At 36.0% G+C, this 16,221-nt stretch overlaps 1 protein-coding gene across 4 annotated transcripts in view; it reads left to right on the plus strand.

The window, feature by feature from the left end:
• Window positions 1–16,221, plus strand: part of LOC136035027 (uncharacterized) — an 86,511-nt gene that overhangs the window by 18,867 nt on the left and 51,423 nt on the right. For all 4 annotated transcript variants that reach the window (XM_065716616.1, XM_065716615.1, XM_065716618.1 and 1 more), the window contains exon 3: window positions 3,567–3,678. In XM_065716616.1, coding sequence (XP_065572688.1) covers window positions 3,567–3,678 — 112 coding nt within the window. The remainder of the gene's footprint in view (window positions 1–3,566; window positions 3,679–16,221) is intronic.

Here is a 16,221-nt window from a genome sequence, read left to right on the forward strand (position 1 = left end):
TAAAATTTTTATTCTTTCCTATCTTATGGTAAATGACCTTTTAATTGGAGACCTCTTTGATCTAACCCCTTTTCTAAAAAGGGTATCAAAATATTCGTTGTATTTATAGGATGGTTCCGATTAGGAAATCTTAATTAGGAATGGGGCGATTTAGGAAAGGATACTGTAAAATTGATTGGCTACTGCTGCTTAGGAAGCTATAAAATATGCAAGAGTTAACAGCTAATCATGTCTGGCTGTTCTTGGATGGCAAAGAGTATTTGCAGGGGCAGATCAAGAGCAAAATCTTGGAGGAGGCCCAATATAACAAGGTCGCCAATGAGCAAAATCTTGGGGGGGGTCCCATGTGACAAAGGTGCCAATATTAGTGTCACTATTTGACCAAATTGACAAATTTATTTAAAAAAAAAAGAAAAAAACAGGATAAGAGGGTACCAGAAAAAATCGTGGGGGGCATGGGCCCCCACAGCCCCCTTGAACCGCCAGTGAGCATTGATAGTGTAGATAGAACTGTATTATATATTAATGCATTGAATATAGGGTTGCCAAGAGAGTCTATGAATTACTACCTCAAATTGTGTATAACTTCTTCATTAATAACTTTTTCAAGTGAAAATAAAGTGGTTAGAGCTCATTCCTAAAACTAAGATCAATGGAAAAACTGCCACACATTTGATTAATTTACTCTATTTTAATAATTATTATGTTTTAATTAAATATTTAAGCAGATTGTCGTCATTTAGAGATTTCAAAACAAAAAATAAAATTCATCGATGTACATTCTATGGAAGACACTTTAAGAACAAGAAAAATTTGAAAAACACAATAAAAAAGAGAATCATGCAAAAACCAGGGTCTAGAATTGAATTTAAGAATATAGCTAAACAAATAAAAGTACCTTACTGTATTATAGCTAACTTATAGTGCTAAATTATTATCCTTACTTATAGTATAATGAAGAATTTAATCAAAAGACAATGAAAGTAGCAGAGTAAAAACTATTTGCTTTTGGATTCCAAATATGTTATTCTTTCGACACAGCACAAAATAAATATTACGAATACTTTGGTGAAGATGCTAGCGGGTATTTTGTAACTACCATAACAGAAGTGTGCAAAGAAAGAGCCAAAGAGTATGGAAATAGATAGAGGGAATATGGTTATACACAAAAACAAGTAAAAGAAAAATGGAATGATAGAGCTAATAAAAGCTGACATTCTTGTGAAAAATTTGATATTTCTGGTGACATTGGGGGGAGTTTGGGGGGGGGGAACCTAAAATCATGGAAAACCCTTAGATTGGAGAATCAGGATGAAACTTGGTGGGGAAAACAAGTAGAAGTCTTAGATACGTGATTGACATAATTGGAACGGATCCGCTCTATTGGGGGGAGGGGGAGGGTTAACTCTGAAAAATTAGAAAAAGTTACTTATTTTTAACTTACGAAGGAGTGATTGGATCTTCATGAAACTTCATATTTAGAAGTACCTCGTAACTCAGATTTCTTATTTTAAATCTCAACTGGATCCAGCGTCATTGGGGGGGGGGGGAACCGGAAATCTTAGAAAACACACAAAGAGCAGAGATCAGGATGAAACTGGATGGGAAGGATAAAAACCTGTCTAAGATACATGACTGACATAACCGGACTGGATCTGCTCTCTTTGGTGGAGTTAGGGGGGGGGGGGAATAATTCGGAAAAATTGGGTATTTGTAACTTACGAACGGGTCACCAGATCATAATAGAATTCGATATTTAGAAGGATCTTGTGCTTTAAAGCTCTAATTATAAATTCCGACCAGATTTTGTGACATTGGGGGGAGTTGGAGGGGGGAAACCGGAATTCTTGGAAAACATGAAAATTGGGGTATTTTTATCTTACGAATAGGTGATCGGATCTTAATAAAACTTGATTATATATAGAAGGATCTTATGTCTCAGATGCTCCATTTTCGACTCGAATTGAATCCGGGGACATAGGGGGTTGGAGGAGGGAAAGGGAAATCTTGGAAAACGCTTAGAGTGGAGAGATCGGGATGAAACTTGATGGGAAGAATAAGCACCATTTTCTAGATACGTGATTGACATAATTGGAACGGATCCGTTCTCTTTTGAGGAGCTGGGGGGGGGGGGGGGTTAATTTAGAAAAATTAGAAAAATTGAGGTATTTTTAACTTAAGAACGGTTGACCGGATCTTAATGAAATTTGATATTTAGAAGGAATTCATGTCTCAGAGCTCTTATTTCAAATCCCGACCAGATCTGTTGACATTGGAGGGAGTTGGAGGGGGAAATCTTGGAAAACGCTTGGAGTGGATGAATCGGGATGAAGCTTGGTGGATAGAATAAGCAAATGTCCTTGATACCTGATTGACGTAACCGTACTGGATTCGATCTCTTTGGGGGAGTTGGGGGGAGGGGTTCATTGATTTGGTGAGTTTGGTGCTTCTGGACGTGCTAGGACGATGAAAATTGGTAGGCGTGTCAGGGAGCTGCACACATTGACTTGATAAAGTCGTTTTCCCAAATTTGACCATCTGGGGGGGCTAAAGGGAGAGGAAAAATTAGAAAAAAATGAGGTATTTATAACTTACGAGTGGGTGATCGGATCTTAGTGAATTCTGATATTTAGAAGGACATCGTGACTCAGTGCTCTTATTTTAAATCCTGACCGGCATTAAGCCTCTGATTTCCCTTTTAAATCAATCTATTTATTCTTAGAATTTCTTAGAGCTCATACCATATGAGCTCTTGGCTCTTAGCTCTTCTTGCCTCGTCACAAGTGTCATATGAGCTCTTAGCTCTTGTTCAACTCAGCCTTTGACTCGCTTGGAATCTTGGAGAGTGGTCTCCTTAAGTTTTGAAGATGCGAGTCCAACTCCTTAATTTCAGAGCTGAACTCGGGCTCTAGTTTTTTACTATTAGTTTTTAGGTATCAAAATATTTAGTATTAGGTATCAGGTATTTAGTATCGATATTAATCAGCGTATTTAGCAAATATCAGTAAATTTATCCAGAGCTGTGGAGTCGGTAAATCATTAATGGCAACGGTAATTTCCTCGGTTTTTGGATTTTTCAACTCATATTTTGACTCGCTTGGAAAGAGCGGCCTCCTTACGTTTTGAAGATGCGAGTCCAACTCCTTAATTTTAAGTGCCAAATTCATACTCCCGCTTCTTATTGTTAGTATCAGAATATTTAGTATTAGGTATCAGGTATTTAGTATCGATATTAACCAGCGTACGTAGCAAATATCAGAAAATTTTCAAGGTATGGCGCCAGCTCCTTAATTTCTGACACCTAACTCAGACTTCAGCTTTTTACTATTAGTCTCTAGGTATCAGGATATTGGCATATTGCCATTTCATAAGTTTGAGTGGTACTTTATCTTTGGGGGGGGGGGGGTCAGACATTAAATATTATAAACAGACGGACTCATAAAAGTAGTACTCTTTTCAACCCAGACTCTGAAGCCTTGATATCTGACAACTCAAACTCTTTGGGCAGTAAATTGGTGTGTACTCCAGCTCAGCAGTCCTGAGTATCTTATTATTTTTCATTTTAGGGATGGTCCCAAAAGTCAAGCTGTGATCAGGGATGTCGTTTCTATACAATTGCTCAAGCTATTGATTTCTTTCCTGTACTAGACAAAGAAATTTCCGAATCATGTATTAGCTGTAAGTATTTTTGCATTAGGATAGTCTGTTAGTCTGTGGGCGTCACTTCTTAGGCTACTTAACTATTATGTCCTAGGGTGAAAATTCTTCCGTGTGCTGTTGCACCCTTGCCATATAGTGTACCCTTTTTGTGTGTGTGTTTGTGTGTGTGTTAATTCTCTCTTTATTTGTTTAAAAATGTTGGATTCATCTTTGTGTTCTTTTGTTTAGGTCTCTAAATTTTACCCCTTTTATGGCACTTGGCATTTACCTAGTGACATATAGCGATCGCAAATTCTGTTGGTCTGTCTGTCCCGGTTTTGCTAGTTTGGGCACTGTCAGATAAGCTAGGACGACGAAATTTGGCAGGCGTATGAGGGACCAATCCAAATTAAATTAGAAATAGTCGTTTCCCCGATTCGACCATCTGGGGGGGGGGGGTTAATTCAGAAAACTTTTTATTTTTTACTTACGAATAGGAGATCGGATCGTAATTAAATTTGATATTTAGAAGGATGTCCCGTCTCAGAGCCCTTGTTTTAAATTCCAACCGGATCCGGTGACACTGGGGCGAGTTGGAAGAGGAAACGTGAAATCTTGGAAAACACTTAGAGTGGAGGGATCGGGATGAAACCTGGTGGCAAAAACAAACACAAGTCCTAGATACGTGATTGACATAACCGGAATGGATCCGATCTCTGTGGGGGAGTTAGGGGGGAGGTGGTTTATTCGGAAAAATTAGAAAAAACGGGTATTTTTAACTTTCGAACGAGTGATCGGATCTTCATAAAATTTGATATTTAGAAGACCTTGTAACTCAGATCTCTCATTTTAAATCCCGACCGGATCCAGTGTCATTGGGAGGTGTCGGGGGACTGGAAATCTTGAAAAACGCTTAGAGTGGAGAGATCGGGATGTAACTTGGTGGAAAAAATAAACACATGTCCTAGATGCGTAATTGACATAACCGGACCGGATCCTCTCTCTTTGGGAGAGTTGTGGGGCACCTAATTTGGTAATTCGGAAAAATTAGAAAAAATTAGGTATTTTTAACTTTTGAACGAGTGACTGGATCTTAATGAGATATAATATTTAGAAGGACCTCGTGTCTCAGAGCTCTTATTTATAATCCCGATAGGATCAGGTGATATTCGGGGGAGTTGGAGGAGAAAATGGAAATCTTGGAAAACGCTTAGAGTGGAGAGATCGTGATGATACTTGGTGGGAAGAATAAACACAAGTCCTAGATACGTGATTGACATAACCAGACCGGATTGGCTCTCTTTGTGGGAGTTGGAGGGGGAGGGTAATTTGGAAAAACTAGAAAAATTAATGTATTTTTAACTTACGAACGTGTGACCAGATCTTAATGAAATTTGATATTTAGAAGGACCTCGTGTCTCAAAGCTCTTATTTTAAATCCCGACCGGATCCGGTGACATTGGGGGGAGTTGGAGGGGAAAACTGGAAATCTTGGAAAACGTTTAGAGTGTAGAGATCGGGATGAAACTTGGTGGGAAGAATAAGCACATATCCTAGATACGTTATTGACATAATCGGACCCGAATCCACTCTCTTTGGGGAAGTTGGAGGGATTTACTAGTTTGGGCACTTCCAGATAAGCTAGGACGATGAAATTTGGCAGGCTTATCAGAGACCAGACTAGATTAAATTATAAATAGTCTCTTCTTCAATTCGGCAATCTGGGGGGGGAGTGAGTGAACAAGATAGCTGAGAAGAATTTTACTTGTCGATAAAACAAATGATTGTTCTTCTTAAGTATGGCGTGGTCTTGGGGTATGATTCTCGCTTAGGGTACGAGAAGTCCCAGATTCGAATATCGGACCACCCCAATTTTACATGAAGAAGATCAGAAACTAGATACGTGGTCAATATAGCGATCGCTGATATTTGGCAGGAGTATCAGGGACCCGACTAGATTAAATTAGAAATATTTGCTTTCGCCAATTTGACCATCTGGGTGGGGAGTAGAAGGACGGTTAATTCGGAAAAATTAGAAAAATGGGGCATATTTAACTTATGAACGGGTTATCGGATCTTAGAGAAATTTGATATTTAGAAGGATCTCGTGTCTCAGAGCTCTAATTTCAAATCCTGACCGGACATGGTAACATTGGGGGGAGTTGGAGGGGAAAACCGGAAATTTTGGAAAACTTAGTGGGAAGAAGCTCTTGGCTCTTCCGACCTCGTCATAAGCGCCATTTGAGCTCTGGGCTCTTGTTTTACTCTACCATCTAGGCCATTGTTTCTCAATCTTCTCAGTATTTAAAAATCAGTATTTAAAATAAGTTAAACTATATCTCAACCAACACCCCTCTCTTCCCGTGGTGAGTAATGATTTGAGCTTATAATTTGTTTCATCACTTAGAAATATTTGACATCACAGCACTTCAGTATCAACAAGTGACGAGTTGAAATGTGACGAATGAACTCGTGAAAAAAAGCAAAGAAAAAGATTAGGGTATAACTCAATTAATAGTTGAAGCAAAGATTTATTTAACAACTAGGAATCTAGAAGGACAGTACATGGAAATTTATGCCTTTAGGATTTTGCCTGAATTTCGTAGTGAATAGGGGAATCGGCTCTAGATGAAAGTGGGGATGATCTAGGAAGGATGTGATCTGACGAACGCTATGTAAAAATTTTTCTCCAGGCAGGGTAAGAGTTAAGTTTTTTCTCAGGTAGGGCAAATGTAGACTTTGTCGCCCCATGCCGCACCACTAATACTGTAAATATACAATTTGTTGCCCAAAAATATAGCAATTCAAGCTTGCTTTGCTTGTTAGCCAATAGTGCTGTAAAACAAGCTTGTTAAGCTTGTTAAGCTTGTTTTACAATTTAAGATCCAGTCCCGTCTCCAGGGGATAAATCTTCAACTGATATGGTCGTGTGTAATCGCAGCTCTGTAGTTCAAGTAATGCCCTTCTGGTTGGGAATGAAGTAGAGATTCATTGGGATTCCATGGGAAGCGAGTGTATTTATTAGATGAAAAGAATGACAAAAATTGGTTTGTTGGTTGTGTGAGTGTCTAGATGCTAGCAGTTTAACGATACATTCGGAGTCCAGGAGTATGATGATACTTTGTATTTAAGGATGGGTTTCAGGCATATTTAAAAGAAATACAAGAGCCAAGTCATTGGCAGCAATCTCAGTAGACATTACTTAAATCTCCACATAATGCTTTAGCGGTATATATACGTAAAGTGGGGGGAATGCATCAGAGGCAACTGATTTTCTCATTTGAAGCATCAACATTAATTCGAATCTTTAAACCTTGAGCCAGTTCAGCAAATCTTCTTTTTTTTCGTAGACCGTAAGGAATTTTTCTTACAAACTGTAAATTATTTGATTGACTTGATATATATATATATATATATTCTATATTATCTTGTTTGTTTTTCACAAAAATGAAAGACTTTTCTGTTCTTTCGGTGTCATGGTTAAGATGGCCCAGGAACGATTCCTGGTCTCCTCTCATCGTTATGAATAATGGCTCTGTTGCCAAAAATGTAGTTTTTTGTTTGAAAAATTGCACCCTATCTTAATCTAATCGCCCTCGACTCTTTAAAAGGGAAGTAGAACTTCAAATTCAAATTGAATAAGTCCCCCCTCTAACTTTCTATGACCATCCCTTCTATGCGAAGTGACTGGGAAAAAATTAATACGCGGAAGATGCTTCGTTCTTTTTCTGAGTACCCCCAGGTAGATGGCACTCCAATTGATTTTTTGTGCTAGCGGCATAAATTACGAGTTGATATTCAATTTGAGGTCTAATGGTAAGTCACTGATGTTCACAAAGGAATAATGCTCTTCGCTGATCACGGCAATTTAGTTGTTGACTTGAACAGTTTTGTTCACTTTATCAGGCAATTTATTTAGTTGGCGGGGGGACAGAATTGTTGGGTAACTAAGCAATTTTTCATGTTTTTTTTTCACGCCACCGGAACAGTCATGTAAATTGTTGTTTAGATTTTTTCGAACAACAGAAACAGTAATAAAAGAGACAGTCTTATAAGTCTCTTAAATTTCTGAATAAATATGTAAAATCTGAAAGTTAAAATGATGAATTTTACTCTGCTTTGTCCCTCCACTCCATCGAACATCCAAATCATTTAGTCCTTTTTGATGAGGCAGTTTTAATTGCCACGATAAACGGTTTACCGCAGTCTTTTAGGGAGGCAATGGGAATTTAAAAAAACTATTAATCAAGACCTCGCTTTAAATAGAGATGCTGTAGAGTTTTCTGTAAACTCAATTTACAATAATTTAATACAAATAGAATCAAGTAATATTTTACTTCATTTTCAACCAAGGTCCTTTGCCTGTATTTGCAAAAATTAGGTTGGTAGACAAGCAAAGTTACTCCCTAGGGACGTCATTCCTCCCCAATCTAAGTTATAAATGCTCTGGCCTGGTTTTTCATTTGCTCTGGCTTTTTTTTTTTGGCTTCAGTGTGTGTTCTGTTTTGTTTTGGTTTACTTTAGAAGGTTAGTTTGTTGTTTTTTTTTCTGTGTTTTTTCTGTGTTTGACTACTGGGGACGGCTCGGCGGAGGTCCTTGCCGGAATATCTGCCTTTATCGTTTCGCTTCGTTTTTTCAACTGGCTGAAAAGTACCCTTGTTTTTTTGGTTGTTTTTAAGTTTTTTTTTTTTTTTTTTTTTTTTTTTTTTTTTTTTTTTTTTTTATCAAACGTCATGTATAGCCAGTGTGGTCTTAGACCGTATGAAATAGAATAAGGCACCAGTGTAGTAAATTGTTGTGTACATACCAAAGTTAGATCTGTAAAATATTCTTTCATTGCCGTTGTATAGAAAAAAATTACCCCCTTTATACTTGTGACGAATAGCAAGTCAGACTCTATAATAATAAAATGATTGGCTTGAAAGAAAACGTCACAGAAGCAGTGGAAGCAGAGAAATTAAGACACCGTTTTTACTATATTGATCACTTACCTGGGTAGTATCACTACCCAAGATGATGGACGTGGTGAAGATGTATAAAATAGAATAACCGAGGGGGGGGGGCTTATTCGCAGCTACAAAACAAGTTTAGAAAAATAAGAAGATAATTCTGCGAAATCAGGTTGAAATATTAGAAGCCACAGCATTGACAGTCGTCAGCTATGGCCCTGAAACGTGGACGCTTCAAAAGGTTGAGCAAGATTTGTTTTTATTGTTTTTAAGAGGAATTGTAAAAGGGAGTTTTAGGTGTTCGTTAGACTGACAGTATATCAAACAATAAGCTCTATGGAAAATGTGGCTTGGCTCCACTTTTTTGAACTGTGATGAAAGAAATGTTCATATATTTAGGCCACGTTTTACACATCAAGAATGATAGATTGTGCCTTTTGGCCATCCATCCAGGGCCAAACGAAAACCCGGTTGTCGTCAAGTGGGGTATGAAGAGGTCATAAGATGAGATATAAAAGAAATTGGAGGGGTAAAGAGTGAAGGAGCTGGAGAGGGGGGCTAAGAAGGAGCTTGGATTTAATTGGACCATGCGTAACTGTGGTGACCTCATGTAGCTTGATGTCGCAAAGAGCTGGTCAGTATTATAGGAATCTGATTGATTCTCCTGCTCCTTCGTGGAAATTTTAAAGAGATAGGAAGATAATCGAAATCTTTAGTTTTAAAGCAGAAAGGCTGCAGAAGAAATTTGGAATTTTTCAGAAAAATACTAATGTATTTTTTTTGCATTTGCTTAGCTTGTTCTCCCTTTTCACCGATTCTTTGCTTTTTTATGTTAAAACAATACTTTTAGCTAAAGTTATAAGTTTGATTCCATGTAGCAGTGATATTATATTGATTATTTACATGGCTGTTGAAACCAGCTTAGACTGGGAATGGTTCTTTCTTTGAGAATAAATATTTCAATTAGTTTTCATTTTATATGGTTTAACATTTGCATCTAAGAGGCTTGGAGATGAGTTTGGGAATTGTGTATTTTAGCATCCTTATAGTAATATTTTTACTGAATAAAATCAAATATTGAATATTTTATATTCAGAAATCATATTTTATAGGAGGAACAACATATTGTTGTTCTGCATAATTTAAATTAAAGATTAATCAAAACCATCCTTTAAAAAAATACATTTTAATATATACTAAAAATGAATCAACAATGTTTGTTTGCTATAAAGAAATTATTTATCTACAATAAACAAGCAATGAATAAAAAGATGCTTGGAGATGAATTTGAAAGTTCCCTGTTTTCTTACTATGGTATTTTTACAAGAAGAAATTGTTGTCGAATTGTTTTATCACCTATCTGAAGATTAAGCAGAAAAAGCAGAAACATTGCAAAATAAACATTTAATGCTGATGAAACATACACTGCCAAATACTAATATTAATTCATACCAAATGCGTCAATGAAATGATTGTTCGCACGATCTTTTTTTTTACGCTAGAATTGATTATAATAATGTTATTTCATTATTATTAGTAATCAATTAAAGCTGATTTTCTGTTAGTTCAGATATTATTTTGCACAAAAAATGTGCTTTTACTTTTAATGCAGATGCCTATCTGTAGTCCTGCTAGTCCTGCTAACCTATGCTGACGCCTTTAGTTTTAGCGGGAATTATGTTTTAAGGCTGGGTAAAATTTCAGAAAAAGGCCCTGAATGGATGAATTATTATTAGAATATAATACATTAATATACATATTAGAAAATCTCAATATTTCGATGGAGGGACTGAAGAATTATTCTAGCGTAAGGTGTATAATTTACATAAAGAAGCGAAGAGTAAAAGACCGTAAACTAAACAAATATAAAAAATTGCATTGTAGTAAACAAAAGTTTTATACCTGCAATTAAGGTATGAAACAGCGTTATTATTTTGCAATGTTTCGGCAGAATTAAGCGTATATCCTTTTTAAATCAAAGCTTTCTATCGCTCTTTATTTCCCCTAAGAATAGTGAATACCGTTTAATTTTCCTTTTACATGGTTTGATATACATCTAAGATGCTTTTAAATGAATTTGAAAATTGCATGTTTTTGGAGCCTGTTGTTTTTACGGTAGGAGATTAAATGTTTTAAATGCTGAAGCTGGATGATATTAGAATTAAACTGGAAAATTTGAAATTATAAAATATTACGCTTTACAGTGTTATTCGTCTTTTTGTCTTAAATACAATATTTATCTGGGACTGGGGAGCGGTGGCATTTTCGATGTTACTGTTTGTCTTACTTTAAAAGTGTTACTCCCACTCTTATTTTACCTTAAGATTAAAATTAAAAAATCGCTGACGACCCGTCAATATGTAGATTTTCTTTATTATATTAAAGTTATGATTGTATTGGATTGCTAGTGAGAACTAAAATCGTTCTAGAAGAATGAAGCAAAAGAGGTAACAGTCGTAACAAACAGAGGTCTTATTTTTGGATTTGGAGAGGAATGGGGCAGCCACAATTACGTAATTAAAGTGCTGAAATTTTTGACTTCTATGTTTCAAGATCAATCTCAAATGTGTAATTAATTAAATCCAAAAAATAACATTTTTTAAAATGAAAGTAAAGGGGGAGATTAAAACTTTAAAAAAAGGGAAATTATTATGTATTTGAGGGAGGCCGCCCCCTACTTATGGTAAAGTTATATAGTGCTATAGTGAAAGCATTTATGGTGCAACCAGTGTAACGAATGGTAAGTGTCCTACTACAAAGTGAGAAATTAATTTTACTGTTACTTCTACTCTTATTACACTCCTTAAAATGCAAATAAAATGAAAAATTGGTATCGCCGTGTGAATCATTAAATATGCTTTGGAATTTTAATTGAAATAAATTCCAATTGAAATTAAATTGAAATTTAACTGGCTTTGAAGCTTGATTGCTCGTCAGAATTAAAATAGGTCAAAATATAAGAATTAAATAGAATTAAAATAGGTCAAAATAAGGAGAATGAGTCAAAAGAGGTAACATATTTGTGTTTACGTGAATTTAGAGGGGGTAAAGCTTCGAAAATGATAAGTATGTCTAGCCCTTAAGTTGGACAATTTAATTAAGCAAAAGTTCATATTTTAAATGCAGTATTCGAGAAAATACTTGCTATAGATGTTAAAGCTCATCCAATTTAATTTAATTCACAGTTCTTGCGTGCAAACATCGTCGGTAGAAAACTGTCAACGTTTCTGGAGAAGAAAAAACTTTTTTTCGGGCTTTTTTACTTTTCGTGGGTATAGTTAACGTATGGACAAAATGAAAGTTTGTTAAGTATAAAACGGTATTTGGAAATCGATGAAAATAGGGCATGATGTGTAAGGAACTGTAAAACTATTTCGTAGATTCAAATCAAATATGAATTTTTCCTTTGGCCAAAGTCGTTTTAACTGAATTTGAAGAATGTTTTCCGCTTGTACCATTCGAAGTAAATGGAAAAATTGCATACAGAAGGAACCTTCATTAAAGTCGTCCAAAATGTCACGTACGAGGTTTTCATGCTCATTAGAGGCTGCTATAGCAAATTTTTTCTTGGAATGGCCGGTTTTTTTTTGCAGATTTAAAATATTTTCCAGGAAGCCGCTATATCTTCTGTGGAAAGATCAGCTTATTGTTCGTACGCATACGCTCTTAAAACACAGAAAAAAAGGTTCATTCGTCTACCCTTTTAAAGTTCTTAATCAAAGTCGGATATTCTGTAGTACATTCCAATTTTTTCTCCTGAAATTGAAGACCCTTCCCTCATCTAGAGGCAGTGGTCTAATTTAATTGACTCTTCTTCTTTTAAGGTTCTTTTTGTATCTTTCTCCGCATGATTCACCTTTTTTGTGGTTTTGCGAATTCACCTCTCACTTTCCTTCCCGTCATAGAAATTCATGCATAGATGTTAAGACAGGTGTCTTAACGACCATCTGGCCTGCTCGGTTCATTACAGTATTGTCTATGATATTGTCCGTGTTTCCAAAAGTGGGACATGGCCATATATTGGTGGGTCTTGTACAAGATTAAATAAAAAAAACAAGCTTTTTTAACTGAAAGTAAGGAGCGACATTAAAACTTAAAACGAACAGAAATTACTTCGTATATGAAAGAAGCTGCTTCCTCATCAACGCCCCGCTCTTTACGCTAAAGTTTGACTCTTTCTCTCAATTCTTCTTTTTAAAACAGTAAAAAACTTTAGCGTAAAGAGCGGGGCGTTGATGAGGAAGCAGCCTCTTTCATATATGAAGTAATTTCTGTTCGTTTTAAGTTTTAATGTTGCTCCTTACTTTCAGTTAAAAAATCTTGTTTTTTTATTTAATTTCTGAACGTTTTTGAATCAATGCATGTTTTGATTTTGGCTCTCCGCAGAGGAATAATTAAAACGAAATTTGCATATTTTTTTGGCTAAATGGCTTTCTCATGATTTTGATCGAATGATTTTGAGAAAAAAGAGCTGGGGAGGAAGCCTAGTTGCCCTCCGATTTTTTGGTTAATTAAAAAGGCAACTCGAACTTTTAATTAGTAAAAGATTTGCGTAACTTATAAATTAGCTTACGTAAAGAACTTTTGTAGTCTCATATTTTTATTACATATATGAGGGGGTTCGCCCCCTCGTCAGTACCTCGCTCTTTACACTACAGCTTAAATTTTGTCCCAATTCATTAAGAATGACCCCTGAATCACAAAAGCCGTAGAATAAATAGTTGAAATTACTGAAAATACTTTAGCGTAAAGAGTGAGGTATTAGGAGGAGGTGAGCCCCTCATATGGGTAATAATTTCTGTTTGTTTTAAGTTTTAATGCTGTTCCTTACTTCCAGCTGAAAGAACTTTTTCATATTTATTTTTTCATTTTTTTTTTTTTAAATAATGCTAGTAAATCCTGCGCTCCCTTCATGGAGATTTTCTTCCCCCATGACAAATTATCGATGGACTATTCCCCCAGCATATCCCCCTCTTCTCAACCCCTCCTCCCAACCAAAATCATTACTATATGTAAGCACTGGTCAAAGTTTGTAACTTGTTGCCCCTCCGACGGGGACTGTGGGGGAGTAAGTCGTCCCCAGAGACATAGTTATAAGTTTTTCGACTACGCTGAATAAAATGGCTATCTCAGAATTTTGATCCGTTGACTTAGGTAAAATAATTAGCGTGGGAGGGGGCCTAGGTGCCCTCCAATTTTTTCGGTCACTTAAAAAGGGCACTAGAACTTTTCATTTCCGTTAGAATGAGCCCTCTTGCTACATTCTAGGACAACTGGGTCGATACTATCACCCCTGGGAAAAAAAAACAAATAAACACGCATCCGTGATCTGCCTTCTGGCAAAAAATACAAAATTCCACATTTTTGTAGATAGGAGCTTGAAACTTCTACAGTAGGGTTCTCTGATACGCTGAATCTGATGGTGTGATTTTCGTTAAGATTCTATGACTTCTAGGGGGCGTTTCCCCCTATTTTCCAAAAAAAACGCAAATTTTCTCAGGCTCGTAACTTTTGGTGGGTAAGACTAAACTTGATGAAACTTGTATATTTAAAATCAGCATTAAAATGCGATTCTTTTGATGTAGGTATTGGTATCAAAATTCCATTTTTTAGAGCTTTGGTTACTATTGAGCCGGGTCGCTCCTTACAACAGTTCGTTACCACGAACTGTTTGATGTGCAGCCTTTGGCTGACCATGCTCTAGAGCCTGAATTTAGGAAAAATAAATACATGTGAAAGAAGTCATTCTTTCATTTATTAAAAAAGGAAAACAAGTTTTTTGAAATGAAAGTAAGGAGTGACATTAAAACTTAAAACGAACAGAAATTACTCCGAATATGAAAGGGGCTTTTCCTCCTCAACGTCCCGCTCTTTACGCTAAAGTTTTTTATTGTTTTAAAAAGTAGAGTTACGAGAAAGAATCAAACTTTAGCGCAAGGAGCGGGGTGTCGAGGAGGAAAAGCCCCTTTCATATACGGAGTAATTTCTGTTCATTTTAAGTTTTAATGTCGCCCCTTACTTTCATTTCAAAAAATTTGTTTTTTTATTTAATTTCTGAAAGTTTTTGAATTAATGTATGTCTGATTTTGGCTCTCCGTACATAAATTATTAAAATGAAATTTGCATATTAATTCTTTTTTCGGCTAAATGGCTTTCTCTTAGTTTTGATCAGCGATTTTGAGAAATAAGGGGTGGGGAAGGAGGCCTAGTTGCCCTCCAATTTTTCGGTTACTTAAAAAGGCAACTAGATCTTTTAATTTTTAACGAACGTTTTTATTAGTAAAAAAATATACGTAACTTAAGAATTAACTTATGTAACAAACTTTTATATTATTATATTTTTGATTATATATATGAGGGGATTGGTCCCCTCGTTAATACCTCGCTCTTCACACTAAATCTTGTTTTGTCACAATTCTTTAAGAATGACCCCTGAATCAGAAAGGCCGTAGAATAAATAGTTGAAATTACTTAAAAATTTTTTAGCATGAAGAGCGAAGTATTTATCTCCTCCTAAATACCTCGTTCTTTATGCTAAAGTATTTTTAGAACCCCTCGTATGCGTAATAATCTCTGTTCGTTTTAATGCTTCTCCTTACTTTCAATTGAAAAAACTTTTTCATGTTTATATTTTCATTGTTTTTTTTTTTTTTTTAATAGTAATGCTAGAAAATCCTGCGCCCTTTTCATTGAACTTCTCTTCCCCAATGAAATATTCCTCCAAGGAAAGATCCTCCCATATAGCCCCCTCCCCTGAACCCCACACCCAAACCAAAAAAATCCCCCTGATAACGTCGGTACACTTCCCAGTAACCATTGCTGTATGTAAACATTGGTCAAAGTTTGTAACTTGCAGCCCCTCCCCCAGGGACATTGGGGGGTAAGTCATCCCCAAAGACATAGTTATTATGGTTTTCGACTATGCGGAACAAAATGGCCATCTCAAAATTTTGATCCATCGACTTTGGGAAAAAAATGAGCGTGGGAGGGGGCCTAGGTGCCCTCCAATTTTTTTGGTCACTTGAAAAATGCACTAGAACTTTTCATTTCCGTTAGAATGAGCCCTCTTGCAACACTCTAGGACCACTTGGTCGATACGATGACCCCTGGGGAAAAAAAAAAATAAACTAACAAATAAACACGCACCCGTGATTTGTCTTATGGCAAAAAATACAAAATTCCACATTTTTGTAGATTGGACCTTGAAATTTTTTCTATAGGGTTTTCTGATACGCTGAATGCGATGTTGTGTTTTTTGTTACTTTTACTTTTACTTTTATTAATTACTTTTAGGGGGTGTTACCCCCTATTTTCCAAAATAAGGCAAATTTTCTCAGGCTCGTAACTTTTGATGAAAAAGACTAAATTCGATGAAACTTATATATTTAAAATCAGCATAAAAATCCGATTCGTTTAATATATCTTTTAGCATCGAAATTCCGTTTTTTAGAGTTTCGTTTACTATTGAGCCGGGTCGCTCCTTACTACAGTTCGTTACCGCGAACTGTTTGATTAATGAATGAATGAATTCTCATGTTTAAAGAGCAAAAAAAAATCATGCTAGTATTCCAATGAGATCGCGCATTGTGTAAAAGGTGTCGTATACAGATAAAAATTTAGTATAATTAGTATA

The sequence above is a fragment of the Artemia franciscana genome, chromosome 13 (genome assembly GCF_032884065.1).
Source record: "Artemia franciscana chromosome 13, ASM3288406v1, whole genome shotgun sequence".
Lineage (NCBI taxonomy): Eukaryota > Metazoa > Arthropoda > Branchiopoda > Anostraca > Artemiidae > Artemia > Artemia franciscana.